The 21,008-nt window shown below is 44.1% G+C and overlaps 1 protein-coding gene across 3 annotated transcripts in view; it reads right to left on the bottom strand.

Annotated features, from left to right (window-relative positions):
- The window catches only part of LOC133348611 (serine/arginine repetitive matrix protein 2-like), a 37,911-nt gene that overhangs the window by 2,498 nt on the left and 14,405 nt on the right, over positions 1-21,008 (bottom strand). For all 3 annotated transcript variants that reach the window (XM_061561517.1, XM_061561518.1, XM_061561519.1), the window contains 12 exons: positions 18,042-18,095; positions 13,691-14,920; positions 12,245-12,722; positions 9,978-10,298; positions 8,639-8,734; positions 7,964-8,080; positions 7,156-7,269; positions 4,945-6,498; positions 3,798-3,926; positions 3,427-3,516; positions 2,744-2,851; positions 1,458-1,573 (listed from right to left, as the gene is read on the bottom strand). In XM_061561517.1, coding sequence (XP_061417501.1) covers positions 1,458-1,573; positions 2,744-2,851; positions 3,427-3,516; positions 3,798-3,926; positions 4,945-6,498; positions 7,156-7,269; positions 7,964-8,080; positions 8,639-8,734; positions 9,978-10,298; positions 12,245-12,722; positions 13,691-14,920; positions 18,042-18,095 — 4,407 coding nt within the window. The remainder of the gene's footprint in view (positions 1-1,457; positions 1,574-2,743; positions 2,852-3,426; positions 3,517-3,797; positions 3,927-4,944; positions 6,499-7,155; positions 7,270-7,963; positions 8,081-8,638; positions 8,735-9,977; positions 10,299-12,244; positions 12,723-13,690; positions 14,921-18,041; positions 18,096-21,008) is intronic.

The raw sequence follows: 21,008 nt of genomic DNA, 5'->3' as shown, positions 1-21,008 counted from the left end.
TTTGTAAGTGTATGGGCTATCTGTTTTGAGTCCTGACTAGAACTAGGCATCAATAACAATACAATTGAAGTTCTCTTAGAAAATAATCAATGACCTCACATCAGCTATCTACTGTCCATCTGCTTGACTCTGATCTCTATGTTAGTCAACAGACACAAGATCTTGGGTTTCATTCTTGACTCTAAGCTCTCCTCTCCTCACATGTACATTTATGTGCAAGACCATCTTCGCAAAATTTATCGTATTCCGCGATTTTCTCCAATATGGCTGTAGAAACAATAATTAATGAAATTGTAAAGTCCAGGCTAGACTACTACAATTCTGTTATTTAGTCTGTTGTCTCTCATCCAACGTTTACAGTACGTTCAAAACGCAGCTGCAAGAGTACCCACTCATACCCGTAAGCATCATATTGTAATGTTGTGACCTGCCCCGACTGGACATCTGTGAAAAAGAGCTTTATAACTCATCAGATTCCTCCAGTAAGAATATTCTGATATTACCCCCATATTACGATCCGTCCACTGGCTACCTATTTAGTCCAGAATCACCACAAAGATTGCACTCACGGTTTTACAAAATTCTTCACGGGTTAGCCCCTGCCGATCTTTCTCCTTTGATTTCAGTTCACTCCCCTCCCCGGGTTCTCCGTTTATCTTCTCTAGATCTGCTCTCTAAAACCAATGGTGGACAAGCTTTCTCATTCGCAGCCCCTGCAGTCTGGAATACCCTCCTCCCAATGCATTATCCGATAAATAATTTCCATCATATTATTAAAATCTGACGAAAGGCATTTTTATTCATCCAGGCATACGCTGAACAATGAGTTAGTTACATAATGGACATTTGACCGACTGGTATAAATTAGTCTAAACTTCTTGGCACTCCACCGGCCTTCCTGTGAAGGTTTTCTGGCTTGGTTGGGAAGTTGGGATTGTGGTTTCGGATGTGTAGGCCTCATCGACTCATCTCTCTGTTGTAAAAAAAAATATGCTGTTGTGTCTTTTAGTTTGGTGCCATTTCTTTATTTGATTATTCATTTTTAGTTTTTGGTAGTACAGTTTTTATTTGCTTGGTATTGATTTGTATGTGGGTTTTGGTGCCTATATATATATAATTAATCTACAGCATCATGGGCCGCTATTAGCATGAATGATTCTTTATAAAAATTTTATTATTTATTTGGATGGCTGCAGTTGTAACACAAGATGCCTTGTGTAACGTTGGAGGAAATTTGACAAGCCCTGCCACCGGCACTGGCCAGATGGATTGGTAGCACTGCTAGTTTTCATTCACCGATCGCAGTACAGTGCCCATGATACATCGTACGGTGTAATAAATGCACAGGCGGAAGCAGTCAACATTATCATCACGAATATACAACTGATTAATTATTTCACTGGAGTCTGATGCTACTAAACTGACCACCCCCCCCTTCCCGTGCTGGGCTGACGTGCCTGGTAGTTCAGGTGGTGCTGGGCGCTTCTGCAGTGCTTAATCTTGGCAACTTCACTATTGGTGGAGAGGATGCGGCAGAGCTTGCAGTAGAAGCTTCGGGTGATGTACTCCCAGCCTGAGCACAGCAGATGGCTATTGTTAAAAACACCACGACCGCCACCAATGACTTGCTCGGGCCGCCCGTTGGTCTGCGGCGTGGCAAGAGGCAACTCCCTCATCCTCATCATCTGCGAGTCTCCAGCAATACAGGAAAACCTTGTCAAACACGGCGATTACGTTCCTGGAAGAGACCATGTTGGGCAAAACTACGTTTGACAAATAACAGACCTTGTGGAGTCCGAAATTATCACCCCCCCCTCCCTTATTGTTTAACTAATTGTACATGATTTTCCCCCAACTTGGTATCACATACAAATGATATCATCGCCAAATTCCATCTCCAAAACTCGTGCGGTCTGACTCTTTAATCATGGCCCCAAGCGTAAGTTGAGTGGTGGTGATTGTTGTGAGAAAAAGCAGAGACAAGTAGTGACTCGAGTGCAAACAGTGCAGTTGTTAGATAGGATTAGTACAGTACTATGGTGTGAATGAATCAACTGAGTATTATTTATATACCATGTGTGTTTTTTGTGAATATTTTTTGTGTGATAATGTAACACATACTGTACACAACACGCTCATTCATAAAGCAAATGTTGACACAGTGTCGCAAGCATCTAGCCATACACTAATTGAGGACGATAGTCATACGGACGGCTAGATGGCAAATCATTCGCGTTCAAGTGACAGTGTTAGGGGCGAGCGTCAGGCTGTTAGATGCGAGTGTTGGGCGTGAGTGCCTCTGTGCGGAGAGAGTAATGTCTCGAGGTGAAATAAAAAAATAAAGCATCCTTTAGTACAGTAAGAAGGGCAGAAATCATGTAGAATTAGTTATATAATGAGGGAGGGGGTGATCAATTCAGACCCAGGAATGCAATCCATTTTTCCTGAGGTCAATTATTTGTCTGATTAGCATAGTTGGCTATGTAATGTGTAAAAGAAGTTCAACATAAATACATACATAGTCGAACGCGGTTTTGCCCAACACGGTATTTACAGGAACGTAACCCCTGCTTTCGGCGAGGTTTTCCCATAAATGTTTACGTTAAATACACAAATGTTTCGAATTGTATTGTATATTTTGTTATTTATAACTTAATTTATATATTCAGGTGCAAGCCTATAATGGCAGCCCTCTGAAGGCAACTTTGGGATCACAGGCAATGTCCGAGAGCTGAAGTCTTACCAGGAGGGTCCTGCTGCGGGGTGTCTTTGTGTTCAGACGGCCCCATTTCATTTGCCTGGCTTCTGGCTTCATTGACTGGCGGATTTCCCCCTTCACGATGCTCAGTGTCTAAGGAAGGACAGCGAGGAGAAAAGCAGGAATGGAAATTTAAAAAAAAACACGTGAATTTCCTCCACTGCGATGCAATAGACAGCAAAAAATGTTGCTCAAATATCTGGCCAATGTCTACACAGCATCTCTGTAACGGACCCCCTCTGAATACAAGCATTCACATTCGTACGTGGCCTGTTGCAGACAGGCTGGGCATTAGCCATTCACGTAACGAGGACTACATCACAGGAACATGTTCACAAATTCTAATGCGTTACAGTATTCCCTCGTTATTCACGAACTTCCTATCCGCAAATTTTAGCCATCCGCGAATCGCATCTGGAACTCTACACGACTGCATCTCGAGAGAAAGTGATCAGATAAATTAATGACGGATAAAGTGATGAGAATGTGATGAGATAATTTTAATTTATTTAATAGCTTATTTTCGTAATTATTTTAAGTAATTCATTAGAAAGAGAGATGTTTGTAGGCCAATATCACTATTCCCAAAGTGTACTATTCACGAACATCTCCGGAACGTATCCCTCGCGAATAACGAGGGAATATGGTACTCAGTGTATCGCGCTTACCGGGAGGCTGCTTCTCTGAACTCGGAGCATCTTTCGGCATCGACGCATCCTCTACCTGGATCCTGGACTTCTTAGCTGCCGGCTCCTCCTCTGGGAAGGGAAGGAGAGCGACCAGAAAAAAGGGAAAAAATTATGATTAATCATGCACCTTTAATTACCATGGTAAAAAATATATATTTTACTTCACGGCTTTGCTCGTTCTCATTTCTCTCTCAAGGTGACAACAGAGGAGCAATGCTGTTGATGCTACACCTCGCCATCAATTCCTCCAAGCACTATTCTGAGATCCTCATCACTGCCACTCAGCTTTAGAGCTTTCCCGAGGTCTGCAACCTCTGGGTACCTTAAGTTAATCCGACTCACTGACCCACCTGGATTCTCTCTCTTAGAGGTTTGGCCATCCCCCAGAGTCTGGTTTTCCTCTGCCTGGCTCTTGGCTTCCTCGGCGATGGGTTCCTCCTTTTTACACTGCTCAGATCCAGCATGAGGATCTTCCAATCCTGTCAAAAGTCACTCATTAACAGTGACTCCACAAGTAAATATTCATCAAGTCAACAGGAACATAGCAACACAAAATTTAACATGGTGGCTTTTTGTGTGCAGTCATTCTCACTGGGTTGAAATAATTGGCTTTTCTATCCTTGAGAACCTGGTTTTATCACAAGTGGCTGCCCAGACTAAAAGCCAGCACCACTAACAAGCAAACACACTCGAGATTAGACTTAGATTGTTTACATTCCTTGTCAATCTACTCCTGAATGAATGCCTCCCATGCCATGTCAGTCACAGAGGGTTGTTTGACCCCAGTTCACCAGTGTCAGGATGACGAAAGAGACCCAAGGCTAGTCCATCCATTACTCGCCAGTGATGTTAATCTTGGCTGGGAATAGACCTGCGTATCACTGCGTTTAAAGAGTGGTGCATTAATCACTGCGTTACCGCCCAATCCTTATATTCCTCAAATTTTTTCTCAAGTCTCCTGTGGTGGGGAGATGTTACGTCTCGATGGGCTCTCACTTGGTTTAAATAATGCTTGAATAATATTTTATATGCAGAAGAACCAATTGTGGTGCACGAGAGTAAGATTCATTTAATAAGAGGTTTTTTGGGTTAGATCATGTAAATATATAAATGCGTCGTTAAACCCACCACCACCCAACACAGCCAACTAGTAAGGGTTGTCACAAACAGAACGTGCCAATTTGTCACAAGTACAGCACATCGGTGTGTTGGAGAGCCAAGCCACAACATTTAGCAGCATCTGGTACTAGGAGGAGAGCATACAAATGGGCACAGACATCAGTACAACACAATTCAGCTGTCTACACTATACAAGATACAGCCATCGGCACAATAAAACTATCATTACCCATGATCTATACACTATTAGATTAACGCTTTCCCAACTCGTCACAATGGAATACACACAGCCATGAATGCAATACAGAATTGGCATTACAGCATTGGCATTACAGCAATTTTCTGGATTGAGGGGGTAAGTTTTAAAATAATGCTTACTAGAAAGCTCTCCTTCTGAGGCCTTGGCATCTTTTGGCATGTGATGTTCCCTTGGCTGCTTCGTGTCCACCCCAGACTGTTTCGTGTCATCTCCAGATTGCTTTGTGTCTACCCCAGACTGTTTGGTCTCTTCCCCAGACTGCTTCGTATCTACCCCAGACTGTTTTGTGTCTACCCCAGACTGCTTCGTGTCTACCCCAGACTGCTTCGTGTCATCTCCAGACTGTTTCGTGTCATCTCCAGACTGTTTCGTGTCTACCCCAGACTGTTTTGTCTCTTCCCCAGACTGCTTCGTATCTACCCCAGACTGCTTCGTGTCTACCCCAGACTGCTTCGTGTCTACCCCAGACTGCTTCGTGTCTACCCCAGACTGCTTCGTGTCTACCCCAGACTGCTTCGTGTCTACCTCTGGCTGCTTCGTGTCTACCCCAGACTGCTTCGTGTCTACCCCAGACTGCTTCGTGTCTACCCCAGACTGCTTCGTGTCTACCTCAAACTGTTTTGTGTCTACCCCAGGCTGCTTTGTGTCTACCCCAGACTGTTTCGTGTCTACCCCAGACTGTTTTGTGTCTACCCCAGGCTGCTTCGTGTCTACCACAAACTGCTTCGTGTCTACCCCAGACTGCTTCGTGTCTACCCCAGACTGCTTCGTGTCTACCTCAGACTGTTTTGTGTCTACCCCAGGCTGCTTCGTGTCTACCTCAGACTGTTTTGTGTCTACCCCAGACTGTTTTGTGTCTACCCCAGGCTGCTTCGTGTCTACCACAAACTGCTTCGTGTCTACCCCAGACTGTTTTGTGTCTACCCCAGGCTGCTTCGTGTCTACCACAAACTGATTCGTCTCTACCTCTGGCTGCTTCGTGTCTACCCCAGACTGCTTTGTGTCTTGCCCTGACTGCTTCGTGTCTACCCCAGGCTGCTTCGTGTCTACCCCAGACTGCTTCGTGTCTACCCCAGACTGCTTTGTGTCTTGCCCTGACTGCTTCGTGTCCACCCCAGGCTGCTTCGTGTCTACCTCTGGCTGCTTTGTGTCTACCCCAGGCTGCTTCGTGTCTACCCCAGACTGCTTCGTCTCTTCCCCAGGCTGCTTTGTGTCTTGCCCTGACTGCTTCGTGTCTATGCCAGGCTGCTTCGTGTCTACGCCAGACTGCTTCGTGTCTACCCCAGACTGCTTTGTCTCTACCCTAGACTGCTTTGTCTCTACCCCAGATTGCTTCGTGTCTACCCCAGACTTCTCTGTGTCTACCCCAGGCTGCCTCGTGTCTACCTCAGACTGTTTTGTGTCTACCCCAGACTGCTTCGTCTCTTCCCCTGGCTGCTTCGCGTCTTCCTCTGCCTGCTTTGTGTCTTCCTCTGGCTGCTTTGTGTCTACCCCAGACTGCTTCGTCTCTTCCCCTGGCTGTTTCGCATCTTCCTCCGACTGCTTCGTATCTTCCGCTGCCTGCTTTGTGTCTTGGTCTGGTGGCTTAGTGTCTTCCTGTGGCTGCTTCGTGTCTTCTTCTGGCTGTTTCATGTCTTTCTTGGCTGTCGGCTCCTCTTCACCCTGCTCAGATCCTAGGAGTTGGAAGATAGTTGTTAGTTTGTGGTATGGCCCCTCACTTCTGCTACAGCAGAGGATACAGACTAATATCTTCCTAATAGCCTTTAAATACACTGTCTAGGCAAGTGATGTTAGCAAGCACTTATGAAGGCCAGGGCAGCACATGAGGGGATGGGTGGCCAACACCACGCCCGGCCACCTTTGTCTCCCCAAGTCTGATGTTTAGACACTGCACCTGGTACTCAATTAAGGTGGAGTCAAAATCTTGGGTAGGATCAGGACCGGTTCAAATATTCACCACTATTATTGGTCATGAGCTAAAATTAAACTTGGGTCGTCAGGTTTGGAGCGCAGTCAACTAACCACCACACTACCGCTCCCCAGCGGATGGGCACAGCAAGACTCCCATAGAGTACAGCGAGACACCCACATCATCAGCAGTGAATGAAATTGGTCAGGCATGGCAACACACCTGCAGTCCAGCATTGTGGAAGCAAGGGAGCATGGATATTAAAAATTGAGACGAGGGTGTAAATGAGGATCTGTTGTGTGGTTAGGGTGTTCTGGGAGTTAAGGCCTTTGTCAAGTGATATGAGAAGACTTCGGAAGGTGTTAACACTGTGACATTTCATAGGCACAGTCCAGTGCATTTGTAAATGTCTCACACTCACCAGGTACCTTCCCCTCTGAGGTCCGTGCATCTTCAGGCCTAAGGGCTTCCTCTGCCTGCCTCTTGGCTTCTTCACCTACCTTCTCTTCAACCTGTTCAGAGACACGGACTGGGGCTGGAACGGAAGACACCGGGGTGATGAATGAGGCCATTTCTAGTGTTAAAGTTTGAGACGAACATTACAGCACGGTGGCCAGTCAAAAAGTGAGCCGAACAGTCACATACAATGCTGTGGGTGCATTATCGTCGCATTTCAGCTGTGTTTTTAGCAGTTTTACTGTTATTATTCACAAGAATTTGTGATCATCAAAATACATCGTAATGGGACACGGGTTTTGTATGGGATGGGATAAGTGTGCTTTATGAATTACGTATTGGATTTTCATTTGGATGAGGAAAAAGTTCTGTGTTTCAAGGGTCACCGCAACAGTATTTATCAAGGGTTGAAGTGCAGAAGTCACTTAGACTGCAAACAGCATCCTTGGCAGGAAAACTAATGTCAGCAATTTTGTTTTAATTCTCCCAACTATATTTTAATAATGCTATTGGTGTCTTCACACAAATTCCTATACGGAACTCTCCCAGTGAGCACACAACCACCGGTCCTGGAAGATGACATTACACAGAACCGCTCCTAAAATCACTTCAATACAATTCTCGAAATGTTATGCATATGGCTCAAATAAAACTATTGGTGGCATGTAAATTCTCAGAAATGGAATGAAACAATTATTTTTAATTGAATTCAATAAAACAAGAGACTCATTGCAGGAGCAGCACAACTGTTGGACTCAAACCCGTTCTCTCACCAGGAGGCTCCTGCTCAGAGGTCTGGCTGCTGCCCGGTGTCAGAGTTTCCTCGATCTGGCTCTTGGTTTCGTCGGGTGCCAGCTTCTCTTCACCCTGCTTCGGGCAGATGTCAACACCTGGGAGTTGAACGACCACAAGAATGTGCACCGTTAGTAATGGCAGAGTTTGTGAGATTCGAAGTCTCCACACTTGAAAAATGCATTTGATCATCACAGGTGACTCTGGGATTGAGCCCAATGCTGGCTCAGTGCCTCTAGACATGCTCATTGGCTCTCTGAGCCATCTTGCCACTAACTTTCAATCAAATTATGTCCTTTATCTGACAGAGCTTGTATACAACACATTTACAAAACAATTCCTGGTTGGGTATGCAAGAGACTGACTGAAATGTATCTGTTGTGATCCACATGTAATAGATCAACAGATCAGCGAACATTGGGGATTAGTGCCCATGAATTGGTTTAGTTTTTTATTTTACCAGGTAAGGCCCACCGATCGAAAAAGGTCTTGTTCAGAAGCGACCTGGCCACAAATGATAGCTCAACGAAGTGGCTTATCACATTGAAATGTATAGCGGCCAAATACTCTCTGGTCGAGTCTTCAGACAATACACTGACATATCGGCATCGTGGACGTGCGCACTGAATGCGTGACCCTTCACAAACATCACTCACTTGCGTCTTTTCGTACTCTGGACCGGGTGACCCTGGATGTTGGTGCCACCATCTCCACCCGGGCTTTCTTGGCTGCTGGACTGCGACTGCCCTGCTCTGATGTCAGCAAAGACATTTGAGATATACGGATATCCAGATCAGTCTCCACAAAACTTTAAAATCTCATAGCTTAAAATAATTGCATTTACTCAGGAAACGAGTCACAAAAATACTCGAGAATGGTCCGGCATCGGTAAGTTTGGACAATTATTTTTTATGTTTTGTATGTGGGAGGAAACTAGAGCACCCAGAGAAAAAACAGTAGGACAGGATGATGCTCAGAGGGTCACACGGATGGATTTACAAGCCACTTGATAGCCCCCTTGCGGCCAAGTGGATTTGGAAGTTGAACAAATCTACACAATCCATCAAGCATTGCCTTTAAAGTGCTGGATCACAGTACCAGCGTTACACCAACCTACAGGATAGCACTACTCCATGCAAACGTGCAGCATCATCAATAACCTGGAGTTAAAAGTTTCATCATGTTCACCAAATGATGGACATTTTTTTAAGGGAAACTCTAAAATCAATTCGAGGCTTTAGTTCATGAAAATGTCAAGAACATTTGACTTTTTTAACCATTCAACAACGTTTTCTGTTCACTTGGACAAGTGTGGGGCTAGGGACAGCATTCAGTCATGGTTATAGAATTCATCAGTGTCACATAACCATTTGCAAACAACACCCTATACAGTAGTGTCATTTGGAAAACATTGCTCAAAGAGGCCATCCTCCCGATATGCCGAACTAATAAAAATGTGATGGTTGCAGCTCTGACTGTGCAGTGGATGGGGCAGCAGTCGACCACAACTGTGCAATAGCCTCGAATGTTCTGGGCTCGTGTGTGATCTGGCATTGTTGCGCTGCCGAGGAGGGTGTTTGCCATGTGAATGTCTGGGCGTATTCACTGAATATGGACTCCGAATTTCATCAGCATCGAAAAAACACGTTAGGCATTTAAAAAATATATATATATATACTGCATATTGAGAAACATATTTTCGTATCCTTAGAAAACTTTGTAAGCAGACCAAATGCTATGCCATGAGAGCCACAAAAGGGATAATAAAAATTCCGTCACACAAACCAACCCGAACAATATCCAGTTAAGTGATTTTTTTAAAATAAGCAGACTAATTACACGTTATCAGCTTCATAAAGCATTCCATATATGATTGCCAAATAGTGATTAATCTGTGAGGTTACATTTAAGATAGCGAGGATAAACGTAAACCGCAGGACGCAATGCCATTCCATGCAGCTTGAGACAGAAGGGAACTTCAAGACACACCCTTACCCCTTAACGGCACACTTAGAGTCGCGCTTCGTTGGCGTCCAGCACGGCGCCGGCCCCTCTTGCCCCCTCTACATCCCGGCTGTTTCTCCACTTCCTCCTCCTCATCCCTCGTCGCTCCGCAAGGAACCTCTTCCTTGATGGTAGATGGCGCCGCCATTGCGTCTCCCTGCTCGCCAGCTTGCTCGTCTGGCGTGGCTGGGTTGGATTCCACCGTGACACACACACTCGCTGTTCCCTCCATCTCTGTCGGTGCCTCGTCCTTTGCTGCCTTATGCTTTCCTTCTTCCTCCTGCCTCCCCTCCTTCTCCTTGGCTTCCCCTGCTGAAGACGGTGCACAGGCATTGTTAAGAGCAGTGTAGCAGGTCTATAATGCACTGATGGTTGCTAAATTGAAGTGAGACTGGTACACTGTTGACATTTACAGCAGCACTCATGATCACAAAACCTGGTTAAATTATCACCTTTTTCCCACCAGTGGAGATGTTTACTACACACTGCACCAGGTGCTCATTTGAGGCTGAGTTGACCGAGGTAAGACCCAGAACCAGTTCAGATAATCACTGGTGTTGACCTTGAGCGGGAATCGAACCTAGGTCGCCAGGTTCGTAGTGCAGAGCGCTAACCGCTGCACTATTGCTCCCCTATAATGTAAACACAAACGCCATGACACATCATTCATTTTTTTCAAATGTGAAATTCGACAAACATCAATTATTTTCCATTCTCACAACAATCTCAACCAGAGGATTTATGCCAGTTAACGATATCCATTTTGGGGAAGAGAGTAGAACAATTAAACTTCCAGAATAAACACCTCACTACAGACGTAAACATCTTCGCGTCTCCTGGCGTAGATACTCCTCGAAGATGGCGGTGTAATCAACCGCATCAGAACATCAACAGGCCGATGCCCATATCTCCTTCATGAATGGAAATTTCAAGACAAGCCACAGTATGACTATGGCCATGCAACCCAAATTGCGGAGCATACAAGTAGACCACTGTAGTCTGCGCTTCTTCAATGGAATAGCAAAATTATACCAACTCTCTCTTGATATTCTAAACTATTTAGGTCACTTACAGAGTCAAACATAGTGGGGTCGGGAAAAAAGCTCTCCATCAACAACATGCTCCACCTGGTGAGAAGGAACCTGAAATAGATCAGGCGATTCTGATACAATAATCATGCTCCTCCTACTGTCATTATACAATCTGTTGCTGCGCTGTCAAGCATGCCACTGCTATTACTAGTGTAATGAGCCAAGAATGTCTGTGTGTAATGCGCGTGACGTCACTCCACATGCCGCACCCCCCCGATCATTAATATTCACGAACGGGTGGATTTTTACACTCACGCAAGAAGGTCGAGCGGAAATATTTTTATCCGCAAATTCACTATAAGTTTGACGTTTATATATTGAAAGTGAATCTAACAAATAATTCTACGCAGCAACAAAGTGGATTTGGTGTCTTTATTTCTTCAAGCACTTGAGACGAAAGGTAAGTCTAATTTATGCTTCTACATTATAGTAACAGACATTTCTCGGTGATTTTCCAGATATTGTATCGAATTCAAATTTATTTCAACCCCAGTGACTGAAAGCAGAAGAATAAAGTATCACAGCAGTGAATTTGAACAAATTAAAGGTCAATTATATAGTGTTACAGCGACATGATTTGGGTTTTCTGACGTAGTTTTGTGCAAGAAACACTGCCAATAATAGTGCTACAGTGAATTGCAGTGAATTGTTTTAGGACTTCGTTTTGTGGCAGATTCACTGCCATTAATAGTGCTACAATGAAATGCAGTGAAGTTTGATGACATACTTTTGTGCAAGATTCACTGCCATTAAATTTACACATGACACAATTATACTCTGCTCAATTTTTACATAAACATTACAGCTTCCATCCTAGGACTGGGCAAAGAAGCTAGTATATTCATAACATAATTCATCTGCTGCTATACAAAAGCCACCTAGTCTACAGCAAGTGATGTGTATCGTAACAAACTGCAAGCATGACGTGTACTCACTTCCCACTCCTAATTCGTTGTATGCATGTGGCCTATGGAGACTGGGTAAAAAGAGGGCTACTCTTAAGCAACAAATGGTGATGACATCACACATACAGTGATACCAAAATAAAGTGTAAAAGTTAAAATGTCAGGATGGGGATAAAAATCGAACTCTACCACCTCTGGACATCTTGGTTGAAAGTCCCCATTTCTTGGGAATCATCCCAAAGGAAACGCTTCGGACCCTCACCTCTTGTAGAGGACGGCTGCCTTCCCGCCATCACTCCGCTTGGTGTTGCCTCGTCTTCTGTCAATGAAGTCACCGTTGTGGCTCTCTCGTCACCAGCCCGCGTGTTTTCTGGGTCTGCATCATTGCTGCTTTGTGGCCGGACAGAACCCCCTTCCGGCTCCACCATAACCTCAATTTTACCTTCGTGCATTTCCAGTTCCACATTGCCAGCTGCTGTCTTTTCTTCTGTCATCTGCACCAGTGTCGTCATCTTGTCTTGCTCCTGGTCCTTCGTTCCAGTCACGCATTTCTCTACCTGTTTCCTCGCTGAATTTCCCTTTCCATGCCAATTCTTTTCCATGAGCAGAGGAGCACCTTCTTGATCTTGTTGTAGCACTTCATCCTCTTTTACCTCGTCCAGGGTTACCATGTTCTCCATGCTCAGGGGAAACCAGGTCTTCTCCGTGTTCTCAGGAGTCATTCCACCAACACCGCTGATCTGTTGCCCAAAAAATTATGTTTTTGGAAAAGAGATCTAGATTCATTGCCATACTGTGTTATGGTTCCATCAAGCAGTCACCTGATGCACAAATTGCGCATCAAAGATTCGGCGGCCACAAATCCCAAATCATCAAGCACATTGTAAACACGCGCCTGCTGCTGCTGCTGTCTTTACTCCTTTAGAGGAGGAATGGATGAGATCCACTCTTCTTCTGAACAGCAATTGAGTGGATAACAAATAATAAATTACATATTTAATCTGCTATTAATACATACGAAAGAAACTATCAGTGATTTACTTAGGGTTTCGTACGTTATAAAATCAAGAATAATTGTTTTGTCTGCTATACAAAATATTGTCATATAGCGATTGTTACTCAGTTAACTTAACAAAAAAATATTCTTGAAAACATATGAAATAATAATTAAAGTTCATAATAATTAATGGAATAAATAAGCTTTTACTAATTCGTGTTGAAATACATTTTCCAGATAAAATTGGCAGCAGAGTGCTTTTCCTCATTTTCTGACAGCATGCGTGATTTAAGCATGGTGGGGGTGTCCGTGATGGTGCTGGTGGCAATGGTATTGTTGGTGGTGCTAGCAGTATACACTAACATATTACCCCTTATGTGGCAGCGTACATTGTTCGCACATGACATTTCCATAAAAAAACTTTACAAATCTTCATAGATATAAAAAATGTTTAGAATTAGAACTATTTTATAGCTAGTCACAAGATTAGAGCATGTAGGACCTTGATAAATGTAATAATCGAACATAACCTATTCTTAAACGTACAGCTCGAGGGATGTTTAATGAGCCCAAGAATGTTTGATTTGATTACTGCTAACATGAAGTTAACAAGGATGGTGGTGCCGAGTGGTAGTGTTGTCGGTGGTGATGCTAGTGGTGGCAAATGTATCGGTGGTGCTGGTGGTGCTCGAGGAATACACGAAAAATCACCTCTTCTGTGGCATCACATATTGCTGGAGTCTCTTCTCTCTCACGGAGGTTACTCTTGGATGTCTGCTCGCTCAAATCCCCTGCATCACTCTTGGTATCTGAATCCTGCTTCACGTCTGTGTCTTTCTTTGTACTTGAGTCCCTCTGATCATCTACACTTCTTGTATCCGATACTTTATTTGTGTCATCATTTTTCTCTGCACACGAATCTCTCTTATCATCTTCATTTCTTGAATCTGAGCCTTTCTTTGTGTGCATGTATTTTTTTGTATCGGAATCCCTCTTATCCGTACGTCTGGAATCCGAGGCTCTCTTGGTGTCAGAATCTTTCTCTGTACGGGAACGCATCCTATCATCCGTACTTCTTCTATCTGATGCTTTCTGGGTGTCAGCAGCTTTCTCCGCAAATGAATTCATCTTTGCATCCGTACTTCTTGTATTTGAGATTTTCCTGGTTTCACCGTATCTATTTGTACCGGAATCCATCTTATCATCCGTACTACGTCTTGTATCTGAGACTTTCTTCGTGTCAGTATCTTTCTTTCCATATACATCCCATCTACTAGCTGCTATTCTTGAATCTGAGCCTTTCCTGGTGTTCATGTATTTTTTTGTATCCCAATACCTCTTATATACACTTCTTGTATCCGAGACTTTCCTGATGTCAGCATCTTTCTTTGTATCTGAACCCTGACTATCATCTGTACCTTTTGTATCTGAGACTTTCTGGGTGTCGGCATCTTTGTCTATACCAGAATGCATCTTATCATCCGTACGTCTTGTATCCGAGACTTTATTTGCGTCAGTATCTTTCTTTGTATCCAAATCCCTTCTATATGTACTTCTGGAATCCGAGGCTTTCCTGGTGTCAGCATCTTTCTCTGTACCAGAACGCATCTTATCATCCGTACGTCTTGTATCCGAGACTTTATTTGCGTCAGTATGTTTTTTTGTATACGAATCCCTCCTACCATCTACGCTTTTTGAATTAGAGCCTCTCTCGGTGTGCATGTATTTTTTTGTATCGGAATCCCTCTTATCTACACTTCTTGTATCCAAGACTTTCTTTGTGTCTATTTTTGTCTTTGAGTCTCCCTCAATGATTCTGCCTCTCCTCTTATCCAGGTCTTTTATGGCACCTGGGCCTCCCTTTGTATAAAGGTCCCTATTGCTAACTGCATCTCGCTTTGCATCTCTCTCCGATTCTTTGAAGTTTTCTGTCCTGGAGAACTGCAGTGGGGAAATAAAACAAATAATTTAGGACCATAAAACGGCCTGTATGTACATTCACTTAATTATTCATTTGCCAAAGGAAACTTAACAAATGTGGCAGTCAAGCAGAACTGTTTGGGATGGTTCTACTGAAACTCTTAGGACACTTCAATGCCTTGTTCAGTTTGGTCAAAGGTCTTTAACGCTAAATATGAACAATTTTAGATAGAGGCATTCCTCGACTTATGAACACTCCAACTTACGAACTTGGTTCCATGAGATTTTTTTACATCAACTTGTGAAAGTGAACTCGCACTTGGGAACTGAACCACGGAACTATTTTGTTCAGAAGAGCGATCCTCCGCGAGATGTAATGGGTCTCAGCCTCCCTCTGGAAATGAATGTGTGCAGGCTTGCCCCCATGTGCATGTCTGTGTGGGGGGAGCGGTAGTGCAACGGTGAGCGCTTTGCAATTCCAACCAAGTGACCCGACGTAGATTCTCGCTTACGATCAACACTAGTGACAATTAACCAAATAGGTCCTGAACATCCCCTGGTTGACTCAGCCTCAAATGAGTACCTGGTGTGGTGTGTAAACATTGCTAGTGAGAAGTCAAAGGCGGCCAGGCGTGGTGATGGCCAGCCACCCACTGCTCGTATTCCGCCGGCCTTCATAGGCACTGCTTGCTAAGTGCACTCGGACCAACAGTCTGTTAAGGCTACACGGGGGACCGTTGGTTTGTGTGCGAGCGCGTGCCGCCATGTGTGTGTGCAATTGTGGGTGGATCGTATAAGACTGAGCTCACTCCAGGGGTCGACTCGGTGGTGCTGGGACATTATTTTGGTGAGGTGTCTTTGTGCAGCATTTTGGTCCAAAGCAGTAGGCATAAGATTTATCAAAGTGGGTGATCTTTTTACCGAGGGAAGGTAAAAACATTTCAGCAATTGTGGGCACACCATATCCCAGGCTCATATTTATTTTGATTCCATCAGATCTGGGACATCATAACCAAAGTCCCAGATAAAAACCTGGATCTTATTTTCCCCACCCAATTTTAGACTGGTTGGGGGGAAAAGGAAAGATACTAATTGGCAGATGCATTAATGGAGAGAGAATGTGGGTAAGACCCAAAACTAGAAATTTCTGGGAAAGGTTTACGGGACACGACATTCCTCCTAGGAAGTGGACCCAGATATGGCGGGCCCAAGCTACAGACCCCAGGTCACTTTAATCAAAACCCATCCAGTTTAAGTTTATCCACGGGACCTATGTGACAGGACAGCTAAATTAACTAATTCCTCCCCCAAATGCGCTAAGATCCCGACCAGGTACAGTGCAAACAGACTCGCATGCCTTTTGGACATGCCTTGATATCCCTGGATTTTATTAGGATATTATGGACTACTTCAACCGTATTTCTGACATGGTGGTGAACCTTTCAGTTGACTCAACCCTATTGGGGTTAAGACCTAAATGATTAACAAAGTACCAGCACGCTCGACTCCAAACCTTCTACATAGCAGTGAGGAAAACTATTCTCACCGCTTGGGGACTGTGGCATAGAACTCTCCTCTCCCTAGTGGGAATGGAACATCTTAGCTATAAGTTAAAAGGGAAGGAAAGCGAATATAAGGCCATGCGGACCCGTCTTTGCTGAACTCAGCATGAATAACTGTGAAATTGTGGGCCGGAAAGAAGGGATAGGAGAGTTGGGGTGGACTCCGGACACTACGCCAACCTCTCTTCCACATAGTTATCGTTAAAATAAAATGTAACAAAAATAAGGTTGATGTTATTTTAGTTTGGGTCTTGTTTGGTTACATTATTTCCTCTCCTCCCCACATCCCTGCCATTTTCCCCTATTCCTTTTCCTCCCCCTTGAAATACTTTATCTCCGATCGTTTCCCCTGCCATAGAAGGGTGCCGAACCCAGGTACTCTCGTCTGTTCCCTAATCACGAGGGTGTAGTTACTTTCTATATCAGTTGCACATCTGTTACAAGCTGTCTCGCCCTTCCCTGCGATATTGCTACTGTATCCCTTGGCTCTTGGTTGGCATTGTGCTTCCTAGAATTGGGGGGGGGGGGGCGGTGGGGAGTGGGTGAGTGGGGATTTGGCTGTACCACTCTGGAAATGAAAAAAACCTGGTGGGAGGGGGAGGCCCAACTATCGGGTCCAGGAGGGGATCTTTTTGGTCAACTTCCAGTGGTATCCAAAGTGTAGGCACTAGGGCAGGAGTGTCAATTGGACAGCGGGCCAGTTTGGATTGAAATGCACCTCCCGCAGGCCACACAGTTGGGCCTATGAAAATGAATAGCAAAATACGGTATTAATTTACCGATTTAAAATCTGAAAGCGTGGGAAAAGAGAGTTGATTTCTTTTTTTGCGGCTAGGCACACCAAATCCCCAATCTCAATGTACGGTTTAAATTCAGGTTGTGTTTAGGTAGAAGCTTTAAAATATATATATAAAATCATTCATACAAATTTAAGCACGTGGTGGGCCGGAGGAAAGGGTTTGGGGGGGGGCTGGGTCCGGCTCGTGGGTCGTGTGTTTGACACCCCTGCTCAAGGGCGAGACCTGTGAGTCAGGTGGGCGGGTTTCTTATCTAACTCAGAGGACACTATACTCAGGGCGATACAATCATAGAACATATAGCTCTGAAACACGCAACAATGCAACGCCGACATTCTTTACTATTTAAAGTACACTAACCAGGCCCGGTTTCGTCGATGGGGTAATGTGGGGGGGCGGGGTACAAGAAGACCCATCCGACATATCCAAACTATTTCAACCAAGTAATAAACAATTGTAGATCTAACTTCACAGCCATAACCATACACGAACTTTACTTGTCCGATACGGTAACGATGACTGGGGGGGGGAGGCAGTGGTGAAGATGTGGTTGTGAGGATGTAGGGGGCCGGAAGTGTATGTGCAGGGGGGAATTATTGAACATTCATGGCCGTCGGTTAAGCAGTTTTTCAGATGTCTAATAGCGGTGGGCCAGAAAATTATAACAATCAGAAAATTACAACAAATGTGAGACATAGGCTTTAACGTGAGACACAGCTAATCAGCACTCTCGGCTAACCAAAGCATCACCGATATGTGCCGTAATATGCAGAGGAGCATTACCTTGTCCTTAATGGAACTTGAAGTCTCTCTTCTCCCCTTACTGCTGCTCAAGATCTGGGCAGGAGCAGTGACACACAAGGGAACAAATTAAGTACAATTTTCAATGCTATATCTGGGTTGGCGATGTGGTGCACTCATACAAAAGAGGTTTTTTTGGTTAGAGCACGTAAATATGTGTCGTTAAACCCGCCACCACCCGACAGAGCCAACAAGTAAGGGTTGTCACGTAAACAGAACATGTCAATTTGTCACTAGTACAGCACATCGGTGTGTTGGAGAGCCAAGCCACAACATTTACAATCTGAGTACGACGTTTCACCAGTAATTACAACTAACTTCATCAGGCGGCAGCCAGATTTGTGGAGAAGTCCACATGTTTCAGTCTTTATAGAGGCGTAGATGTGGTGACCACACTTCTGCGCTCTTGAGTCAACGTACATTATGCATGCGAATTATGCGAACCCATTGATCTTGTCCTTCCTGTCCATTGTCTATATTAAAATAGCCTTACCAATGGTAATCCCTATTGAAGTATGGCAGCCTATATAGCCATGCATTTAAATGTATTATTTGATGATCCTCTTCCATGCAGCAACTAAGTCGGTAGCTATCCAAAAAGGTTATTATTTTTTTTTCCAATTTCGATAGATTCTCTAATTAATCTTGCCCAGTAGTAGCTAGTTTTGCACAATTTCAACGTTATCAATATCAATTGAGTGTCCTTGTTGGCACGCATGTTCTGCTACTGCGGACAGTTGTATTACGGAGTATTTAATATTTATTTGGTGTTCTTTTAGTCTTGCGCTGATTAATCGTCCTGTTTGCCCAACATAGCATTTGCCACAAGTGCAGTTAATCCGATACACACCTTCCGTTGGTAGCTTCGGTAATACATCTTTTGTACCAGATATTAATTTCTGTATTTTATGTACCGTGCCAAATCTGACTCGGATGTTTTGTTTTTCCAAACATCTGGCTAGTTTATCAGTTACTCCCGCGATGTACGGTATTTTGATCATTTTAATTACTGGGAAGTTTCAATGCTTGATTTGGTTTTAGCATTCAATGTCCTGTTGATGTGTGCATCATTGTAACCATTCATTTGCAGCGCTTCTTTAATATGTTTAATTTAACTTCTCAGACTATCACCATCTTACACTTTTCTTAGCCCGATGAATGAGCGTCTTGATAAGAGCACATTTCTGTGCGGGGTGATGGTGTGACTGCATTCAGATAGGCATCAGTGTTTCGATAAACGCTGTTATTTTACCATTGTGACCCCGTCCGAGCAGAATACCCAGAAATGGTAGAGTTCTGTCAGCTTCCACTTCAGTGGTGAACTGGATGGATGGGTTTTGCGAGTTGAGATTTAGAAATTCGTTAAATGTATCTTTGGCGTGTGGCCAGACCACAAATGTGTCATCCACATATCTAAACCAAGCAGAGGGTTTTAGTGTACTTGAAGCTATTGCTTGTTTCAAAATCTGCCACATACAAATGTGCTATCACAGGAGACAAAGGAGAACCCATTGCTGCTCCTTCCTTTTGTTTATAGAACTCACTTTTCCACAAGATATAGTTGTTCGAATTGGCATGTTCTGTTTACATGACAACCCTTACTAGTTGGCTGTGTTGGGAGGTGGCAGGTTTAACGACACATTCATATATTTACGCCATCTAAACTAAAAAAAACCTCAATTATGGATGATATTGGCCACGAAGTGTTACAATGTGGTGCACTGAAAATTAACACAGCAGACACATGACAAATCTAATCTCCATTTCTTGATTTGAAGCTTTCGTGACTGCAGGAATCCATACTCTTCAGTTCTTTCGGTAAAGTCACGCAGGTAGAAATAAACTAAAATAAATCACGACGTTTCGGAGGCAACACAAGCCCCCGTCATGAGGTGAGAACTGGCGAGACAACCGTTTAAGCAAGGGTTGACATACGTTTGAGAAGGAGCTTGTATACGTTTGAGAAGGTTTAGCAAGTCAAAGAGAATAGATGTAAAAGGAGCTCAGGAACGAGCTTAGGGGAATAGATTCCTAGCAAGTTGGATTATAGTGCAAAGTTAATGAGCTTCCGTCATCGCATAAGAAAGGAGAATATGTAGAAAGGGCTTAGGGAAATAAGTTATTAGCATGTTGGAATTATAGTGCAAAGTTAATGAGCTTCCGTCAACGACTAAGAAAGGCTCGTAAGAGAGAACGAGCTTAGGGAAAGAGAGTCGCATGTTAACGTTGATGAACTAGGGTGAAGTCACGCCGGTAGACTGAACAAAGGCGGCCGAGTTGTTTACTGCGCTGTGGGGGAAGCAGAAGCAGCTGAGTATCTGCTGGAGCAAGTGCCGTCTGCTGGGCTGTGAGGGGATCACAGCAAGTTCGGACCAACCTGGTTAATGACATCCTTCCAGTGGTTGTTCAGCTTATACCCATCTTCTCGGTTGAAGTTGTCTCTATGTTTATATATCTGGATAGCTTCATGGACAAATCTTTGATGTAGGCCCGAAGGTTTGCTGAGTACCTTGTTCTCGGAAAAAACGATATCGTGCGAGCCCACCTGATCAGCCACGGCAGAGGTATTGGTTGTGCCGTGTTTCAAATCTGCCTTGTGTTCGTGAACCCGGTCCGAGACATGTCGTTTCGTTTCCCCAATGTAACTGCGACCGCAGGTACAACTCAGTTTGTAGACTCCAGGGTATTGCATGTCAAGAATGACCTCCTTCACAGCTGGGATCAGATCACAGATTTTGTGTACTGTATTGAATCGGACCTGGATCTTGTGTTTGTTTAAGATTTTGGAAATCTTTTTGGTAACAACTGCTATGTATGGTAAAGTGATGGTTTTGTCACGCTTTAGATAGGAATCTGTGTGGATAGCTTTCCTGTAGACAGAATGTCCCAACGAGCCATGACTGAATTTCACACCAACATACGTTTTTCGCAAATTGCTTTGCGCTTCAT

The sequence above is a fragment of the Lethenteron reissneri genome, chromosome 27 (genome assembly GCF_015708825.2).
Source record: "Lethenteron reissneri isolate LAM-NWPU_2019-01 chromosome 27, ASM1570882v1, whole genome shotgun sequence".
NCBI lineage: Eukaryota > Metazoa > Chordata > Hyperoartia > Petromyzontiformes > Petromyzontidae > Lethenteron > Lethenteron reissneri.
Note: the sequence above shows the minus strand (reverse complement) of the source record. Positions and strands in the feature narration are given on the sequence as shown.